Source organism: Genypterus blacodes, unplaced genomic scaffold (genome assembly GCF_046128005.1).
Source record: "Genypterus blacodes isolate CSIRO-AG114 ecotype Tasmania unplaced genomic scaffold, CSIRO-AGI_Gbla_v1 ptg000061l_1, whole genome shotgun sequence".
In the NCBI taxonomy this organism is placed as follows: Eukaryota; Metazoa; Chordata; class Actinopteri; order Ophidiiformes; family Ophidiidae; genus Genypterus; species Genypterus blacodes.
Genome location: NW_027466873.1, coordinates 389,197 through 409,199, shown reverse-complemented (window position 1 = coordinate 409,199; position 20,003 = coordinate 389,197). Strand labels below are relative to the sequence as shown.

Genomic DNA, 20,003 nt, shown 5'->3' with positions numbered 1-20,003 from the left:
TTCAGTTACATTTGGAAAGTTGGTGTCTGTCTCTTATCTGTCTCTCTCTCTGCGTGTCTCTCTCTCTCTCTCTCTCTCTCTCTCTCTCTCTCTCTCTCTCTCTCTCTCTCTCTCTCTCTCTCTCGAGTGTTTCTATTCCAGGTTTCTTCCATGTATAGTCTGCCCCTGAGGCCTCTCTCTCTCTCTCTTCCCTCGATCGCCCGGCCTCTGGCCCCTATAAAAGCTCCTGCAGCTTCCTGTCTCCATCCCTGTCTCTCTCCGTCTGTCTGTGGCTCTCACCTGTCTCTCTACCACCATGGCACCAAAGAAAGTGGAACCCAAGAAAACGGAAGTGAAGAAGGTGGAAGCGAAGAAGGAAGAGCCTCCTCCTCCTCCTGCCACACCAGCAGAACCTGAACCTCCTAAACCCGAGGTGGACCTGACTACCATTGTGCTGGACTTCACCCCGGACCAAATTGAGGAGTTCAGAGACGCCTTCACGCTGTTTGACGAGACACCGACGGGTGAGATGAAGATCAGGTACGCACAATGTGGCGATGTGATGCGAGCGCTAGGCCACAATCCCACCAACGAGGACGTGCTGAAGCTGCTGGGGAGGCCCAAAGGCGAGGAGATGAACTCCAAGCTGCTGGACTTCGACACCTTCCTGCCCATGCTGCAGCATGTGTCTCGCTCCAAAGAGCAGGGAACGTTCGAGGACTTTGTGGAGGGTCTGCGAGTCTTTGATAAGGAGGGAAACGGCACGGTGATGGGGGCGGAGCTACGCCACGTCCTCGCCACCCTGGGAGAGAAGATGACCGAGGACGAGGTGGACCGGCTGATGTCCGGACAAGAGGACACCAACGGACACATCAACTACACCGAGTTTGTCAAACACATCCTGGCTGGGTAGAGAAGCTTACCTGTCCGTCTCTCTACATGCTGCCTGTCTCTCTATTCAATTACTGATCATATTGATAATAACGTTTTGGTGATCAATACTCCAAATCCGCAAACCATGTAGAAACACTGTCATTACTGTACAGATGAATAAGGTAACTTTACTTTCACATGCTGCCATGTGACTCAAGTAATCTGATTACTTCCAAACACGAAAATGTTGGACTTCAAAGCTGTGTGACTGTAAATGAGAACTTGGTGACATCATGTGACATTTGTGTTTGATTGATCTCTGAGTAAAACCAGATGTCTGTCCTGTTTTTTTTGATTTATTGTCTGTCTGTCTGTCTGTACGTCTGTCTGTCTGTCTAGGCTGTGCCCCCCCAAATATGAGCACAGCTATTGTCATGGTAACATTTATTTGCTGCTGTACATTAAAGAGTTAGTACAGGATACAGTGACGTCACAGTGACATCACAGTTTATAAAGATGATGCCACATCATCAAAGTCACAGCAACATCTTAAAACTCAAGGAAAAGTTCACTCAAATCAAAAATAATGTACCAGAGTTGATTGATAAGTTGTGAGCCTAACTCAGATGTGTCTCAGTTCTTTATTGATTGGACCATGCTGTAGGGATTTGACCCCAAAATCCTCCAATGCTGATATGTCATCATCTGAGCAGCTAAAACCTTTCTTATGTTTGTGAAGAGTGAAAGTCAAAGAGTTCAAATCCACAAGGAGTAGATTCCTATCCACAGCAGCCAGGTCCAGAATCACTGTAGCCCTCCTCGTATGTCCATCTCATACAACTCAGAACTTGATTCAAACAGGCTCATTACTTATCAGTCAGCCCTCGTGTTTCCCCCTAGTGGTGGTCTCTGTCAGTGCAGATGGTTTAAGTGAACTGGTACTTTAAACATCATCATCAGAACAATGAGCCATCACTCATTACATGGAGCCTATGTTTGGCTGAGACCAACACAATGACCTTTGACCCCACTAACCCTCATTGCACATGTGATTCAGTCTGCCTCTCATTGGCGACTGGCACTGTCTCTGTGCTGTGATTGGCTAGCTGGGCGTAGAGGTGGGACCTGAGGAATCGTGGGTAACTGTCAGTCTCCATCAAACTGAAGACTTGATCCTGGGCCAGCTGAAAGGAGGCGGGGCCAAGGCCACAATGCAGGCTCTTATTTGTGGCTTCCCTGATGGTCGAGTCCACATTGACCTGGTGACAAAGGAGGGGCGGACTTAACTTACATGATCAGAAAAACAAACACTTACACAGAGACAGGCAGTCATGCAGACAGGTACATACTTGTCTCGCTGCACTGGTGGAGATGAACTCGGTGTAGATCTTGGTGGCTCTGGCGGCCATCTTGTTGAATGGCCGCGTCCTCTTGAATCTCTCCACAGCCAACCAGAAGTCTAGATTCTCCTCGCTGAACTCTGATCTCAGGAAGTGACGGAAGACTGCCAGACCATCTGACCAATGAGAGGAGAACAGCAAGACTGATGAGCCAACAGAGACACAGATTGAGAGACAAACAGGAAGTCTTATTTGTCTTACACTGATTGGCCAGCAGAGCCTCCAGACTCTCCGCCCACTGCAGCACTGCATCAGGAGACCTAGAGGTGGAAACAAACACACCTCATCATCACTGTGTGTGTCAGAAATTCTAATCCGTCTCTTTCCTCTGTTGTCAGGCAGACACGCCACTAAGCGGAAAATCCCTTTCTGATTGGACAGATGAGCTCCAGCCGATCTAACATCATTGTAACCACGCGAGTTTAAATTAAATGTGTGTGTGAGTTATGGGGCAATGCAGGAGTCAAACTTTACTTTGATGAGTGGACATGTTACAGTGATGATGTGTGTACCAGAAATCAATAAACTGAGTATTGATTTGAACCTGTCAACTTAAACTGTGTTGGTCTGGTGAGTCTGATCACATTAAAGTTAAATCATAGTACAGAGAGTCTCTGGTGTCTTTTCCTTGTGTCTTTAGGGGGCGGGGCTAAGACAAAGTGAAAAGCTCATCAATGGTTTCAAGGTGCTTTGGGTCTTCTGGGTCGTGATTGGCTGATTGATGTGTTCCATCCCACACAGCTGTTTGCTTAGCGGCTGTGACCAATCTGCAAACGTTGTGTGTGGCTGACAACTAACTCATGCATGCTGTAGATGACAGTGTGTGTGTGCGCTTACTTGTTATTTCTCAGAGCTTTCTCCAAACTGTTGCCATGGTTACCGTTGTTTTTATTCCGTCGCTGCAGAAACGCCAGGCGACTCCGCACATCAGCAGCACTGAGGAGACACACACGGGCCAGAGTGGGAATGTGTGTGTGTGCGAGTGTGTGCATGACTGTGTGCGTGTGCGAGTGAGTGTGTGTACATACAGATGTTTTGTCTTCTTCTTCCTCTGGTTTCTCAAGTCATCATCCTGGACACAAACATAAAGTAAACAGCCTGAGTCTTCCTCAATCATCAGGGCTCTGATCTCTGTATGAGCATCAATGAGTCGGCAGGATTTAGCCATTGATGATGTCGTAATATGGGGCCGCACATGTTGGAGTTGTCATAGCAACATTTCCATGCGTTCTACCCTGCTGTGGACAGCTTGACATATACACACTTTCCATTTCCAAGACAACAACAAAGTCACATTGCTTAACTAATAAGGACGTTTAAGATTCCAAGATGATCAATCAATCGCCAAGCTCCTGCATAGCAACGCTGAAAGCTACAGCTTCAGGAGAGAATGAATCGTGTTTTTATTTGTGTCTTCAAAGACACTTTTGATACATGATTGATTTGTGTAAATGATATGTCGATATAATATGAATCTGAATGTCAGGGGAAGTTTTTAGTAGAATATTTGAGTATTGACCTCTAACCTGTGTGTGCTGTGACAGAAAGGATGAAAGCATCATGGAAGCCAGCTGCGATGCAGAAGCAACAAGAGGGGACAGTGCAGCTAAAGAGACACTGGATTTAACACATAAAACACACACACACAAACACAAACTAACACACAAACTCAGATCATACCCCCTGCTGATCTGATCTGTTCTCTGCAGGTCTCTACCTTAGTGCCATTGAGCAGCAGCAGCATGTGCTGCAGAGTGCCGCCCTCTCTGGTCAACTGCTTCCTTAGGGTGTGTAGAGAGGGTGGTCGAGAGGCGAGGCCTGGTGCCGGGTCAAAGGTCACAGGACGGATGAGCCGATGGATGGTGCTGTCGGAGAGGAAGCGGGGCGATCGAGGTTCCAGAAGCAGAGAGCCCTCAGAGAGCGAGCGACGCAGCACTGACAGACACAGGAACAAGAGCAGCTCTCATGAGACGTCCTCAGATAGGACTCATTCACAAAATGGAACTGTCGTCATAGCAACACCACCATCAGATGGACGGATGTTTCATTTCTTTTGTAAGTCGTACAGTTACACAGTGAATTAATTCAGGAGATGCAGCTCTTTGTAAAGAATGAGCCCAGTCCACATATCAGCTTCAAGTAGCAGGAGCAGCGCATTAGAACACGTGACCTGTGACCTCCCTCCCTAACGCAGCGTCCGTGCGCCGAAATGAGCCAGAAACAAGCAAATGCAGCATGGATGTATTGTGGCTTCACTTTGTGATTCCAGATCAGCTGCAGCTTCTCCAGGACCTGGAGCCTGCAGGCCGACGTCCCCTTCTCCTCTGATGTGCCAAAAGCAACACTCTGCTTTGGCTGACTGTGTCTCCTCAAGATGACCACAGCCACCACGCCTACAATCGAGGGCCACAAGGAAGCTAACAGCTGCTTTCCAAAGATGCTGAATCCTAGACGTCGTCTGGTTACGTCTGTAAAAAGCCCCTAAACCCTCAGTACATCTGGCCCTCAGTGACAACGATGGGGAGAAACAATAAAAGTGTTTTGGAAAAGCTCTCAGCAAAATGAGTTCATAACTTCTGAAGTGATCGTGCTGATAAACAAAGAAACCAACAGAAGCTGCTTGTTAGAGGAAATGAGAACCAGGCTTTTATTTTGGTGGGATGGATGATCTATCAAACTGACCTGCAGGTCTGTAGGTGGAGCTCAACACTTCACCTTCCTCCTCCTCCTCCTCCTCCCTCCCCTCCTCCTCCACAGTGAGGGACACTGGGCTGGACAGGAAGCTCCGCCCCCTCAGTGGAGCCACACCCTCTGATGTCTCGGAGGCGCTCTCCCCCTCCCCCTGCTGCCGCTCCTCCTTCACCATCTCCTCCTCCTCCTTCACCCCTCCTCCAGGTCTCACTCTCTCCTTCCAGATGGGCGTGCTTACACTTCTCTGAGCAGAGGAGGACGGGGGAGGGAGGGAGGTGAAGGTTGTGGTTGGAGGGGGTGAGGAAGAGTACGGAGAGAGGGAGGAGAAACGAGGAGGAGGAGAGGAGGAAGGTCTGTGGGAGCAACAGCGGGCGGTGTAGGGGGAGGAAGGTTGATGGTGAGGAAGGTCTGGGGAGGAGAACGAAGAAGGGGAGCGAAGAAGGAGCTCCGATTGATGGAGAGAGAGGACGCCGATGTCTGCAGAGACATCTGACAGCTGAGAAGGAGAGGAGATAAGGACACAAGACAAGGAGAGGAAACTTATCTTTCTTTATCATCTGAACATGAAACGTTTGGTCTCTCCAGCTGCTTTACCTGCGTCTCTGTGGCCACCAGCTGGCGTTGTATGTTGTCATGGAGACAGATGCTGACTCGGCTCTTCTGCTCCAGGCTGAAAGCTTCCAGACTGAAGACACAACGGAGACCAACTGAAGTCTGAAGAAAGGAGATGAAGAGCGTCGAAGAGGAGCCTGGAGGGGGGAGGGGGAGGAGAGAGTCCAATCAGTCCGGTCCGGATCATCACACTATCATTCAGACAAATATGTGACGGCTCATTAATCAATGACTGGATCGATTTATTATGGCCACACAAATAAACATAATCAATAATAATAAAAATAAATGTGTGTGTGCGTACATGCGTGCGTGTGCGTGCGTGCGTGTGTGTGTGTGTGCGTGTGTGTGTGTGTGTGTGTGTGTGTGTGTGTGTGTGTGTGTGTGAGTACCCTCTCTCAGCTGCAGTGTGTTCAGGTACACTGGACTTTGTAGGACGTTGCAACGTCCAACTTCATCCTCTCTGGTGAGCAACAGGAGGTCACTGTAGATCAACACTGTAACCTATACACACACACACACACACACACACAAACACTCTCAGAACATCTGAAGCTTCCAAAGCAGCTGTAAAGAGGCTGTGATCGAGGCTGTTATTAGTCAGTCGTTATCACATGACACACACACACACACACACACACACAGTACTTCTGTCTGGCTGTAGAGTCAAACATTCTGGTTCCGTGACCGTTTAGACATAAACATATAGGCCGGTTTTATTCTGTTGCTTCTTCCATATTGGCTGCAGACAATGACATCATGAGCTAAGAATTGTTGGATTTAAACGTTGTCTTACGTAAATAGATGTAAACAAACACCAACTGAATGACAAATAAATTCAGCAAGTCCAAGAACTGACAGGAAGCAAAGAGCCATGGAGACATGGAGGTATGGAAGCATAGAGCCATGGAGACATAGAGGTATGGAAGCATAGAGCCATGGAGACATAGAGGTATGGAAGCATAGAGCCATGGAGACATGGACGCACAGAGACAGAGACACAGAGACCCAGAGGCATGGAGACACAAAGACATGCATGTAGGAGACATAGCAATTGTTTATAGATTTTTAAGTAGGTAGACAAATCCTGACCTGAATGACTGTTGGGATTTCTAAGTGACTAAGTGGGGCTATGTTGTTACGGTTACTGATATGTCAACCCAACGAAACGATGGGCGTCCTGTTCCATTTATGATGCTAACTCTAATGCTACAGGCCTCTGTGACCTTTGACCCTGTAATGTGGTCTGTTAGAGACTAAATGGCGACAGAGAGACAGCTCATCTTTCTGCTGAGACGTTCCTCATGCTTACTTCTACTAAAAATATGAAAACTAAAACGCACTCATTCCCAGAAATAGTGTGTGTGTTTGTGTGTGTCATTGATCTGTAAGCTGATCTTTACCTCCGTCTCTCTCTGTGTCTCTCTTTCGCTCTCCGTCTCTCTCTCTCTGTGTGCCACTGTTTATCTCTCATAGTCTCTACCTGTCTCTCTCTCTGTCTCCCTCTGTCCCTCAGGTCTTCTGTCTCTCTCTGTCTCTCAGGCCCTCTGTCTCTCTGATGGAAGTGTGGTTACCTTAGTAGGAAGCAGGTTCTCCTGGTGAAGAATCATTTCCTCTGACATCAGCAGGGTTCTCTCAGGGCTGCACATGTCCAGAGGCTGCATGGAAAAATCAACACAGACAGAGGTCATGTGGGGGGGTCAGGGGCTGGGTCAGGACTACGAAGCAGGCTCAGCTGACCTCCTTGTTTAAGTGAGCTGGTTTGACAAATCTACATCCACAATTAGTCAAGGGGACAATCCTGCAGGTACAGTGAGGCTATTGTCCAAAACCAGGTGATTGGTCAAGAGGTGGAGCTTTACATTGCAGCCCCACTAAGCTCAGATCTGCTGCTCTGGACAGATGCATTGGATGAAAGTCACATTAAGGTTTCTGGGTTCTGACCTGGACGAAGACGGGGAAGATGAGGGTCTTGGGTGCGAGTGTGACATAGCTTCCATAGCTTGAGCAAGGCACATGTGATTGGACAATAGTGCAGTTTTGGTAGTTCCCATAGTTACTGGGCACAGCAGCACAGGAGAAAGAGGAGGGCTGTGCAGGCAGGGTGGCCGTGTGGAGAGACGAGCCAGGCCTGCTGGGGTGAGTCTGGAACAGCCGCCCTGAGGATCAGCACACAGTTACACTTTGTCAACATCACAAACACACAGCAGAGATGGTGAATGTCCAGAACGTAAGACGTACCGGTGGAGCTGTTCCTCTCCTGGTAAACTGGCTGCAGCAGCTGAAACGATACAACAGCGTCATTATCCATCAACAGACACCTAGCAAACTGTACATGCTACACACAGACTGCATGTACATACATACGTAAATACATGCAGATGGAGATGAAGGGAAAGATGGTTTCAACTTCAAGCATTAATAGGTCAGCTGCGACCTTCAGGACTTCCTCCTGTGACTCACCTGACTTCCTGGATTCACAGGTGACAGGATGATGTAATTGTCTCCATTTGATGACATCACATGGGTGCCTTTGAGCGTCGCTGTGCGAGCGGAGTAGTCCGTCACTTCCTCCTCCCTCTCCTTCCTGTCGCTCCACAGTGAACCCAGTGCCCCTAAACTCGACCTGACCCCTGAACTTTGACCTCTCTGTCGGCCATGTTTACCGTGCGTGGGGTGAGGCAGCAGCTTCCTGACTGTCGTCTGAGAAATGGTAACGACACAAGTGTCAGTGAAATGAGCCAATAGAGGAAGGCCTGCTGATCCTCAGACTCACCGTGTCAGCAGCTGGTGGGCGGAGCAAAGCTTCACCGCCACACCTCACCTCTGATACACCGCGCCATACCACCAAGACGATGTGAGACGGACACGTCCTGAGATACAGAGAGAGGGAGACAGACAGAGAGACAGACATTGAAGTCAGAATTGACAGAGTAAGTATTTATGTTGTTACTAATCTTTAACTAATACTACTACTGGAGCAAAACTCACTTTCCTCTAATTCTTCACAGACACACACACAGACACACAGACACACACACACACAAAGGGTTTTGGTTGTGGGCGGGGTCACCTGATTGCATGCGCGAGCTCAGCACACTTCCATGTTTCTACAGGAACACCATTCAGCTGCAGGAGCCAATCACTCTGTCGGAGACCAGCCACGTGGGCGGGACTTCCTGCAAACACATTTGTAGCACATTATCTCGGAGACTGTCCATTCATATATTCTGTCTGTCTGTCTGACCTGCAGCTCTGTTGATCCGGCATGTGAAGCTCTATTTCTGGGTAAGGGGCGCTTGATGCTCTGCTAAAGGCTTTCCAGAGAGGAGGGACTTCCTCTGGGTAAGGACAGTGACTATCCGCCCTCATGTCCCTTCCGTTTGTACCACTCATTCTGCAATCTGGATGATCTGGTTTTTATTTCTGTCATCCCAATACAGGTCCAGATGTTCAGGCTGATGTTCCAGTAGTTTCCGTGTTTATGTTTATATATATGTTTTGTTTGGTTATGATGGTTACGTGTCTTACCGGGGTCGACCTCCTGGACTCGGACAGGACAGTCGGAGCAGATTGTGAACCCGAAGCCATCCTTTCCCCTGATGATGCTGACCTGGAGACCACAACAACACTCTGTTACCATCAGTGGCTGCATTGACTCTGAGGTGAGCTTGTTACCAGGACAACGCAGATGGATGCTAACGTGACAAATTAAGCTGTCGAGCACAAAGAGCCTGAGAGCCTCGCGCTGGTCCCAGCATGCGTGTCCAGAACAATACACCACTTGATCATCAGGAAGGTGTGGGTGTGTGTGAGAGGCCATAGCACGGAGACACGGCCACAGCCTGTCAATGCATTCACACACACACACACACACACACACACACACACACACACACACACAACACACACACACACACACACAGCTATCAGCCATAACATAGAGGTGATCAGCTTGAACATTCAATTAAGAAAGCTACAAACATAAAAATGTTTGTCTCTTTTTGTGCTTCAGATCACCAGTCAGGAAAATGAAGAAGATGTGACGACATCCTGAGGGGGGGCGAGAGGTCATACCGGACTGTGGGAGCCACGGTAACTGACTCTTAGGTGCTCTACTGTGCCTTTCAATGTGTGTGTGTGTGTGTGTGTGCTTGTGTAAACACACAAGGACGAGTTAAAGGTCAAGTTGCTCTGTGGGAGTTTTCGCTTCACAAAAGACTTTAAAAGTCACAGAGTTCAGACTGACAGGCGGATATTAAAAGTCTTCACAGTCTCATCTGAAGTCTGGAGCCCACACCAATAAGACCATGAGTGCTATGAGACACTGTGCTTCACAAAAGGTTTAAGGTTACAGACTCAACACAACAACTGTAGGAAGGAAGTCAGCTGCCGATGACATGGATTGACTCCATCACTGTGACTTCAGCTGGTGATATCACCTATCAACCTGGAGCACCAGCTAGAGTTCATGCAGCACTGAACCACAGTTATCAAAGCACAACATACAACGTGGAGACACCAGAATGTTGAGCAGCTGAAGTCTGATATCAAACAAGAATGGGAACAAATTCTACCGTCAAACTACAACAATTAGTTTCCTCAGCTCCTAAGCGAATGCTGAGTGTGATGATGTAATACGAGCCGTCCCAACTTTACTGTAACATGCTGCAGCCACATTTAGAATGAGTGCATATTCACAAAAACAAGACAGTTGATCAGTTCAAACACAAATTATCTTGTAGTTCTGCTGTTTTCAATGTTTAGGTCAAAGAGAAACTTCAAATCACTGCTCTGTTTTTATTTGACAAAGTATCTCAATGTTTCTGCTATTGGGGTTTGCACATGTTTATGGGTTATGTCGTGTTTGTGTAATTAAGAAGATATTTAGCATGAGACGAAGAGTGACCATGGAGTTACAGCTGAGCTCATAGAACAATAAAAACATAAAGAGGCAATAAATCCTTTAACTCAGTTGTAAACCATCAGCCAGAATATCTCAAAGCCTGTAAAATGTCCTCAAACACACACACACAGACACAGACACGCACACACACCTGGGGAAGGTTCTGTTCGATGCAGAGTCTGCACAGACGATGGATGGTGTGCATGGCAGCAGGTTGTTGGTTCACCGCTGGCCTGACAGTCGGTCCACGTAATACTCAAGCATAGCTGATCCAAATGTTACAATCCACAACCAACCAGAACCAGAGGTCTGATCCAGAGCCTTCAGACCAGAACAAGGAGCTGAGACCTTTAGGACTGAAGTGACACGGTGTGTCACCAGCCCGCAGTGTGTGTGTGTGTGTGTGTATGGGAACAAGCTGAAGGAATAATACCAGGAAATACCCCCCCACCGCACTTTCCACTTTGAAAAACACTGTATGCATCCCTGTGATAAGACATCCCGCTTCCTGAACACACACACACACACACACACACACACACACACACACACACACACACAGGCAAAATCCTCCTCCCCGTGTGAACCACTTCAGGAACACCACGGCCTCCTGTTTTGGTAGTTTAGTTCAGTTTTGATTTAGATTTGATTTTAGATTTTTATGCTACTGTATAAACACAGATGACCAGTGTTACAGCAGTGTGTGTGTGTGTGTGTGTGTGTTTGTGAGAGAGAGTGTGTGGTTTATATCATATTTATGTGGTGTGTTTCATCATTCATCAAACATGAATCTTTGATGACCCTGCCTCTTCCCCACCCTGCCATTCTACTCATCCCCAACAAACCCCCCACCATTCACATTGCAAAGCGACCCCCCCCCCCACAACATCATCATCCTACCTGTTTACCTTGACCTCTCCCCTAACTACCTACCTACGTGACCTGCTGTCCCAGGAGAGAGACTCACTGACTGCACCGTACTGTGCTTTTAACATATTCTCTCTCTCTCTCTCTCTCTCTCTCTCATGCTATTTCAAAATGTTTGTGTTTGCTGCTCTTCATGCCTTTTTTGTGGGAATCTCTCTTGGAATTCTCTCTCCTGAGGTTTCTTCCTTTTTTCCTTATACATTAAGGTTTACTCTGGAGTTATTCCTCATCTTCCTAGAGAGCTATGGGCGGGGGCCGGAATTTTCCTGATGGCCTGTAAAGCCCTTTAAAATATTGTATGGGTGTTGGGCTATACAAATACATTTTACTTCACTTGAAAATTGATTTAAAGCCCAAACACACACCCACACATATACACACAATGAGACAAACGTGTAACGGTGATGTCACTCACTGCCGTGTGTAATGGTGATGTCACTCACTGCCATGTGTAATGGTGATGTCACTCACTGCCGTGTGTAATGGTGATGTCACTCACTGCTGCGTGTAGCGGTGATGTCACTCACTGCTGCGTGTAGCGGCAATGTCCCTCACTGTTGTGTGTAGCGGTGATGTCACTCACTGCTGCGTGTAGCGGTAAAGTCACTCACTGTTGTGTGTAGCGGTGATGTCACTCACTGTTGTGTGTAAGGGTGATGTCACTCACTGTTGTGTGTAACGGTGATATCACTCACTGCTGTGTGTAATGGTGATGTCACTCACTGCCATGTGTATTGGTGATGTCACTCACTGCCATGTGTAATGGTGATGTCACTCACCATGAGCTGCTGAGTGTCGTGCTGGTTTGCGTCTCTGCCTCTGTGCTGCTGTTTGGCATTAGCGTAGCGTGTGGAATCGTAGGTTGCATAGCGGCTGTTGGTGGCTGGACAGTGGTTTGGTGATTCTCTGAGTCCAGCAGTGTTGGCAGCTACGGTTTGTGTTGGTTTGGTGGCAGCCACTGTCTCTCCGGAGTCCGTCCTGGCAAGTGTGGAATCCGGAGTCTTTCTCAGTTCTGCAGCAAGCAGAAAACCTTCATCATTGTCATCATCACCTACAGCATCGTGCCATGACCAGGCAGTGCTCTTCCAGAACATTCTGACTGTCCGCGGAGAAACAGACAGGCAGAGAGACGGATAGTTTCTGATTCCTTAAGGATAAAACCCAACACAGTTAGCTAACAGTCTAGTTCACCGCTAATGAAAGCTACTCCCTAAAATGTTTATTCCTTCAATTCACTTCAGAGCTCCACCCACTTAGTCTGTGTCTTAACCCACATTGACAGTCAATGCAATTGGGCCAATTGGCTCCCCGAAGAGATCCTCTGATCAATAACAGATCGATACCTGCTGAGTCGTCGCTCTGTGACACAGTGCTGTGTTAGCAAAGTGCTAAGCTAAGAGAAGAAAAGCGGGGAGGCTTTAGTAAAGACTCATTAAGAATACTGCTGAAGGTACTACTGCAATGTCTCTGTCTGTCTCTCCGCCTGTCTTTCTCTCTGTCTCTTACTCTCTCTGCCTGTCTCTCTGTCACTCTATCTCTCCCTATGTCCGTCTCTATCTCTGTCTGTTAGTCTCTCTCTCTCTCTCTCTCTCTCTCTGTCTCTCTGTGTCTCTCTCTTTCTCTGACTGTCCTCTAGTTAAAGTCGGATCTCTCTCAGGCTGATGTTAATATGAGCAGGAGAGAGGGAGAAGGGGGAGGGCTTTTAGTGTGTCACGGCAGGGATAGACGAATACAGGGATGAGAGAGAGAGGGGGGAGAGAGGGAGAGAAAGAAAGTGAGAAAGAGAGAGAGAGAGAGAGAGAGAGAGAGAGAGAGAGAGAGAGAGAGAGAGAGAGAGAGAGAGAGAGAGAGAGAGAAAGAGAGAGAGAGCGAGGCATGAGGAAAGAGGTATTTTGAGGGTCAAAGCTGGTGCACATGGTTACTGGGCAGGCTTCTTGTTACCTTGGTAACACCACAGACCCTCAGGGAGACAGAGAAAGAGAAAGAGGGGACTCACTCTAAAGCTGTATACATCTGTCTCTCTCCACACACACACACACTGAAATACAGCTTACAGAGAGCATATTTACGTGTGTGTGTGTGTGTGTGTGTGTGATGGGGCCATCCAGTTATCACTATGTCCTGTACACTTTGTGCCCTACACTCACCACATGGTGGAGCTGTTCTCATGTCTGCCTCCTCCACCCGGCCTCCCATCTGTTTTTTGTGCTGTGATGTCACCTTTAGATGTTTGCTCCGTCCAAACTCCTCCCCCAGCAGGTAGAACCAGCCGGCAACAAGCTGCTGGGGAACAGTGCCGTGCATGCTGGGTAAACATGTTTGTCTGACTGTATGGAGAGCTCAGGAATCAATCAAAGCTGTTTAGTTGCATGCAACCAATCTGAAATGTTGGTGGGTGAGTTTTTTTCTCCTCCTTAACTCAGACAAACACCATGAAACACATTTTCTAAAGATAGAGCGATTTTACCTCAGACGACAACACCAGTGAACGAATCCCGAAACTCATGCAGCCAATCAGATGACTGGAGAGAGACAGACAGACAGACAGATAGACAGACAGACAGACAGACCGATTTTCAAATTTTCATTTTCAAATATTTTTAAATCATAGCAGCAGTATCTTACAGAGAGCTGAGGCTCCACCCCTGCACTTCACGAGAATCTTAGCGATAAACGTGCTGTCTTAACTTTGAGGGGGCGGGGCATCAGCTCTGTGTTCATGATTGTGACCGTGGCTGCGTCAGGCTGACCTTGTGTGTGCTCGTCGTCTCCATACCGAAACCAGCAGCCTCTTCTGCAGGAGCTCACTACTGTCACACCTGGTACACACAGGTATGACACACTGTGAGTAAGTGCTGCTGTCTGTGTGTGTCTGTGTGTGTCTGTGTGTGTGTGCGCGTGTGTGTGTGTGCCTCACAGCATAAAGTTCTGCTTATATTTGGGGTTCTTGTTGTCCATCACAGTTTCAGTCCTCATCCTCCTCGTGTGGCCCAGGTCAGGGGTCAAAGTCAACTACAAACACACACAGACACACACAAACACACGCTCAACTCAATCTGAACTAGTTTGTACCTTAATCAGAACCAAACTGTGTCTCTGTCTATGAGAGCGCCTCCCCCTCACCTGAACGTAGGAGTCACATGACCTGCAGGATTTTCCCATCAACCCTTTGGCCTCATGAACTGGGCAAAGACAAAAAACAAAGAAATAGTTCCACATACATACCAAACTCTTATATGTGTTCTATACATGTTTAGAGAAAGGCAGGACAGGCAGACAGATGGACATGCAGACAGATAGACAGGCAGAAAGATGGACAGGCAGACAGACAAATTGGTTACAATCTGCTGCACTCACTCTGAATGACAAGCCCCGCCTTCTCTGGAATGATTGACAGATGCAGCTGACCTGTAGCAGAGACAACTTCATTGGTCAATGACAAATTTGTTTTTAAGAACAGAAGCCAGTCAGTGAAGAGAGTGAGAGCAGCTGACCTCTCCCTCTGAAGGCAGACGGGTGGATCTTCACCCTGCGTTTCCTGGACTCCTTCTCACTTCTTCCCTCCCTCCCTCTGCTGCTGGAGCTACTCCTCCTCTTCCTCCTAGGGACATCCCTAGCCTCATCCATGATGAGAACTTCAGTCCTTGATAATGCTCCGGACGTGGAACCAGCCTGGGAGGAGAACAAAGAGGAGAGAGCCTCATTCACACATGGAGTATGTCCCTGAAATGTACATGGATGCTTTCATGTGTGAACGGGAGCAGGGATCCATATTGAGGAAAATCTGGACCCCCAGTGTCATTCCAGGAAAAGTGCCTGTAGTGTGAATGAAAGCAGTAACATTGCTGGGACGTGCAGGTGAAGGGTTCAGGTCTATGCTGCACTGATTCATGGCATGTGTGAACACTAAACACTTCTCCCAGTAATTTATCCAGAACTACATTCGAAAAGGACTTCAGACTAACCTCACATGTGGAATCTTGGGTCCTGATCCACGTTGACCTCCTGTGGTGTTCTCCTTTCTCTGAGCAGATCTTCTCACTGTGGGTTCTGAGAATCATGTCCTTGGCCTGCCTGGACCCTCCTACAATCTCACCTGGTATCTGGATCCTGGTCTTCCTAATCAGGGCTACTTTGACCTCTGCCCTCATGGACTGGATCATTTTAGCTCCAGATCCATGTGAGCCTGCACCTTGAGCCACAGTCCAATTTGGCTCAGTTTCTGTCATAGCTTTGACTTTGGATCTGGTCTTTGTCGCTGCTGACCTGACTTGAGATCTATTCTCGGATCCAGTCCAGGTCTTTGCGCTTACATCTGGTCTATCAGCAGGTTCTCTCCCAGACCAGTCATGGCCTCCTGTCTTGGCCTTTGTCGAGATCCTCCTTACACACACACACAAACACATCATACACACTGAACATGTGTAATTACATGTTCCTGTGTGATGGCTTTGGGTTTCCTTCCTTCTTACCGTTGCTCCAGTGCCTCCACATGTGTCTGTGTCCTACAAGGAGACCTGTTCTCCGTGCAGGCTGCTCCTCCTCCTCTTCTTGTCCTCTTTGTCATCTCCTCCTTCTGCTCCCCTTCTCTTCTGCTCTTCCTCTTGCAGGCAGGAGGTTTCCACTGGGCCTCCTGGTGCAGCTGGAGGAGAACTCCACCGTGAGGCCTATCAGACCAAAAGGTTATGGGAAATGTCCTGCAAACAGTGACCTGTCTCACAGCTCGTACACTGACTGTGTGACACACTGATGGTAGAATGAGTTATGATCAATCAGCCGATCACATTTATATGTTTACATTTAAGTGTGTTTCTCATGTTCATCGCTTTAATTATTCTATTTAAAGAGACAGACCCACATTCTTCATTGATGTTATTAGACCCACATGACAGATCAGTGAACTTTGCTATGTGTGAGTGTGTATGTGTGTGTTTGATCTGCCTGTCACACTAATAACAGATAATGAGGATAAAAGGATTGATGCTAACCCACACACACAAGGCTCTCCCCTCCTAACACACACACACACACACACACACACACTCTCCCCTCCTAACAGACACACACACACACACGCACACACACACACACACACACACAAACACATTTTCAGTCACATTTCGTTTTCTTTCTCATTCTCTTATCTTTATGTTAAACAGTTTGCATTATAAAGTTGTTCATGATTTTAAAGTGTTATCCTCACCGTTTGCTGCTGCAGGGCTCTAAGCCGCTCATCACACCAACCAGCTCACTAACTCACTAACTGACTGACTGACTGATTAACCTGCTTGCTGCCTGTAAAGTTTCTTTGTTCTGCTCAGACTTTCATTTTTCTCCAGAAAGAAAATTCAAACCAAACACTTTTTTTCCCCACTTGTCAAGACCAAAACACACGCGCGTATCCTCTCAGCTACTACAAAATAAAAGCTAACTGTCCTGCACCAAGAGATACAATTTATTTTTCACTGTGAAAAAGACCAAAACACACGTAAAGCTGACGGTCTGTTGACACCAGGAGACTCGGTTTATGCAACATGTTCATATGAATGTACTTAATAACTACAGGCTGTCACTGCAGCTTGACTTTTAGTTTGAAAGTAAAAGATCAGTTTTCCTGTATCTGAGCTTTGTTTGACAGTCTGTTTCCTGCTGCTCCGCCTCTCTCTCTCTTTCTCTCCCTCTCTCACACACGTTTCACATTAAATGACAGGAAGTCCATTATTGGGTCAACATAAAAACAAAAAAACAACTGAGCTGAAGTCAAACTCTAAAATGAGCCAAACTTTGATTTATTCAGAGCACATTTTGCAGCTTTACAAAACTGAAACATTTCAACAGTAATCACACTGAAATATATACAAATGTGCACGCAAAATCAAAGAGAATTCAAATGAGTTAAACCAATTACATGTACAGGATCAAATATGACACACACACAACGTTTTGAACTTAAAAAGCTGATTTTGATTTTTCACTCTGAAATCAGTATTTTCAAAATCAAAACGTTTTCAGGATTATTGTTAAATGAACAATGCGGCTTTAAGGAACACTTACACTACAAAGAGATGCGTTTCACTGATGACATCATTAATCTGAGACCAGCTGACATAAGAATCATCTTCAAAAAGTCAACAATCAATCAGACAACGTTTGTATTTAGGGTTAAAGTGTTTAAAGTGCTGATCACAAACTGGGACATTTAAGGTTCCAGCTGTCAGATCTTTTGTGATGCTGTCAAATCTATTCGATCAAAGCTCACAATCAATCAATCAATCGATCCTTCAATTTACAGAGAACTGAAGCAGAAGGCAGCTAATGGTGCGAAAGTGAAACAGTAAATATTAAACCTTTTTCATTGTTGAATGATTTATTGGTTAATTTATCAGTAAGTTGATGTTTCATGCTGGATGTATGAATTGTTCCAGTTTTTGCAATGTGGTGCAGCGTCCCACAGCAACACACACACACTTGAGGCCAGACAGCAAACACCATCAGCAGCGTAGTCATGGCCCCGCCCATCATGACTGACATCACTGGTCACAGCTTGGCTCTGTGGCGGTCCCGGACGCCGTACACAACGCTGTGAGCTCGATCGAACGACTCGCCCACTGCTGATTGGACGCGGCTCTTCCAGTGTTGCAGCTGTGGGCGGAGCTTCAGGACATCTCTACCACCACCTACAGGCTGAGAGGAGAACAACGTGCACTGAGTGCGCTCAGATGGAACATGAGTGACACGAGTGATGTCATTACTACCTGTCTCTCTCAAGTACGGAAGTGAGTGTATGTCTGTGTGTTCTTCACCAAGTGTCAGAACATTGCTCAGGTTGTGGACGTTGCTTCATTATTCAGTCATTGATGCCATGGCCCACTAAGGTGAAGGTCTCTGCTCACACTGACCTGCATGAGCTCGCAGACAGCCAGCAGGTCGGCCACGCTGACATCGTCGCCACACAGGAATGCCTGTCTGCGCAGGAACATGGACTCCAGCTTGTCCAGAGTGTCGTCCAGCTGAGACAGAGCACGATTCAAGCGCACCTCATCCACCGGTGAGCCTGTCTGACCTGGGATGAGCACCTGACACAGAGAGACAGGTCAAAGAGTGAGACATGAGTTGCACCTGACATAGAGGGAGAGGGAGACAGGTCAGAGAGTGAGACAGGAGGTGTGTGTGTGTGTGTGTGTGTGTACCTCCAGGATGAAGACCTTAGCACTGTGTGGCCGTGTGTTTGTGTGATGCCAGGCTGTGTACTCGTCCACTCTGGCTCTCCTCTCTGGTTGCCGTGGATACCAGTGATCTGCCACATTGTGCTTGGTCACCAGGTACTTCAGGATGGCATCACTAATAAAGCACACACAAACGAGAAATGATGAGAAATTTGAGCGCCTGTGTGTGTGTGCGTGCGTGCATGTATGTATCTGTGTGTGTGTGTGTGTGTGTGTGTGTGTGTGTGCGTTTGTAGTACCTCTCTGTGAGTACAAATCCTTTGTCCACCAGCACAGGAACCTTCTGCATGGGATTCAACTTAGTAAACTCTGGAGTCCTGTGTTCACCTGTGTACACACACACACACACACACACACACACACACACACTTTGGTTAAGGACAGCACTTCTCTCTGTCCAGCCTGCACAGAAACTGAACTTTAAAAATGTATAAAGGGTCTTAACTTGATTTAGGATTAAAGAATTTAGACCTGAAATATGAAACATAACACATTTAAGTTAGTTAATGTGACAGATGAGATGACACAGAAACTGTGTGTGTGTGTGTGTGTGTGTGTGTTATGTGCTGCATGTCGCTCTGACAAGAAGTGAAGCCAGAGGTAGGGTGTGTTAACTTACACATTAATCAACGACAAACTCGTGAAACTTCAGACGAGTTGTTTATAACAGAACTTTGACAATGACATCAGGGTCAAAGTTCACCAGGCTAAAGTTCATGGAATGTTCGGTAACGAAAAGACGAGCGCGCGCCCGGCTCGAGCTGCAAACTAACTAGATAGTAACAGGTATAATAATATAACTAGCAATATGTTTAGCTTAGCCTGTTAGCTCCTCACCTTTCCTCAGTGCCACCGTTTGGACTTTATGCGGGATTTTGGCGCAGTTGAGCAGGATGTGCACCGCCCGGCTGGGCTGCGACAGAAGGTCCAAGTACACCTCAACCAACTGGCCTGTTGCCATGGAAACCGTACTTTCAGGGACGGGTTCGTAGTAAAAGAAATAAAGACTCCACAGAAGACAAACGACTGCTTGGCTTCTTCTGTGTTCTGACTGCTGCACACAGCCGCTGCTGCTCCCGTGTGCCCCCTGCTGCTCACACAGCCAAGCTGCACGCTGTCCAGTGATGCCAAAATAACAATTTAGTTGCTAGATTTACCAACTTTTCAGACAAACAGATGGAGACAAAGCAAAGTGAACATCATCAGCTGACTCATCAGAAGACAGTGTGTCCTTCAGTAGAGACAGAACTCTGCTGTGTTATATGTGATTTCTTAAGAAGCCCAGAGAACCATGACTGAGCTTTATTTTATACAAGAAGGACAAGAAGTGCAAGAACCTTTGTGGATAAGTTATATATCTGCAGCCTAAGAACGCTTCATCACATTCAT

General features: G+C 47.2%; 3 protein-coding genes across 5 annotated transcripts; 1 reads left to right on the top strand and 2 right to left on the bottom strand.

Annotated features, from left to right (window-relative positions):
* The first annotated feature begins 295 nt into the window (after nucleotides 1–295).
* Nucleotides 296–1,435, top strand: cmlc1 (cardiac myosin light chain-1). Its single transcript, XM_076154282.1, has one exon. It carries the CDS (start codon nucleotides 296–298, stop codon nucleotides 890–892), a length of 597 nt encoding a protein of 198 aa, XP_076010397.1. The 3' UTR covers nucleotides 893–1,435.
* A 48-nt stretch (nucleotides 1,436–1,483) lies between these two features.
* Nucleotides 1,484–16,750, bottom strand: LOC143003528 (regulator of G-protein signaling 3-like). Of its 2 annotated transcripts, none has more exons than XM_076154280.1 (27): nucleotides 16,592–16,750; nucleotides 15,861–16,055; nucleotides 15,354–15,771; nucleotides 14,883–15,060; nucleotides 14,746–14,796; nucleotides 14,512–14,570; nucleotides 14,306–14,400; nucleotides 14,139–14,207; nucleotides 13,856–13,910; nucleotides 13,536–13,671; nucleotides 12,168–12,400; nucleotides 9,087–9,168; nucleotides 8,629–8,734; nucleotides 8,332–8,428; nucleotides 8,019–8,258; nucleotides 7,797–7,836; nucleotides 7,500–7,714; nucleotides 7,130–7,213; nucleotides 5,948–6,059; nucleotides 5,538–5,692; nucleotides 4,935–5,439; nucleotides 3,970–4,187; nucleotides 3,281–3,324; nucleotides 3,090–3,188; nucleotides 2,454–2,512; nucleotides 2,202–2,368; nucleotides 1,484–2,111 (listed from the first exon to the last, which is right to left on the bottom strand). In XM_076154280.1, exons 1-27 carry the CDS (start codon nucleotides 16,621–16,623, stop codon nucleotides 1,890–1,892), a joined length of 3,966 nt encoding a protein of 1,321 aa, XP_076010395.1. In that variant the 5' UTR covers nucleotides 16,624–16,750; the 3' UTR covers nucleotides 1,484–1,889. The 2 variants fall into 2 exon arrangements, with proteins under 2 accessions (XP_076010395.1, XP_076010396.1); XM_076154281.1 differs by having other exon boundaries at nucleotides 13,536–13,668.
* Nucleotides 16,751–17,329: 579 nt separating this feature from the next.
* On the bottom strand, nucleotides 17,330–19,691 carry gstt2 (glutathione S-transferase theta 2). 2 transcript variants are annotated; one of them, XM_076154351.1, is made up of 5 exons: nucleotides 19,452–19,691; nucleotides 18,854–18,941; nucleotides 18,579–18,729; nucleotides 18,288–18,464; nucleotides 17,330–18,072 (listed from the first exon to the last, which is right to left on the bottom strand). In XM_076154351.1, the coding sequence occupies exons 1-5, from the start codon at nucleotides 19,573–19,575 to the stop codon at nucleotides 17,926–17,928; spliced, it is 687 nt and encodes a 228-aa protein (XP_076010466.1). In that variant the 5' UTR covers nucleotides 19,576–19,691; the 3' UTR covers nucleotides 17,330–17,925. The 2 variants fall into 2 exon arrangements, with proteins under 2 accessions (XP_076010466.1, XP_076010465.1); XM_076154350.1 differs by lacking the exon at nucleotides 19,452–19,691 and adding an exon at nucleotides 19,234–19,336.
* Between the last annotated feature and the right edge of the window lie 312 nt (nucleotides 19,692–20,003).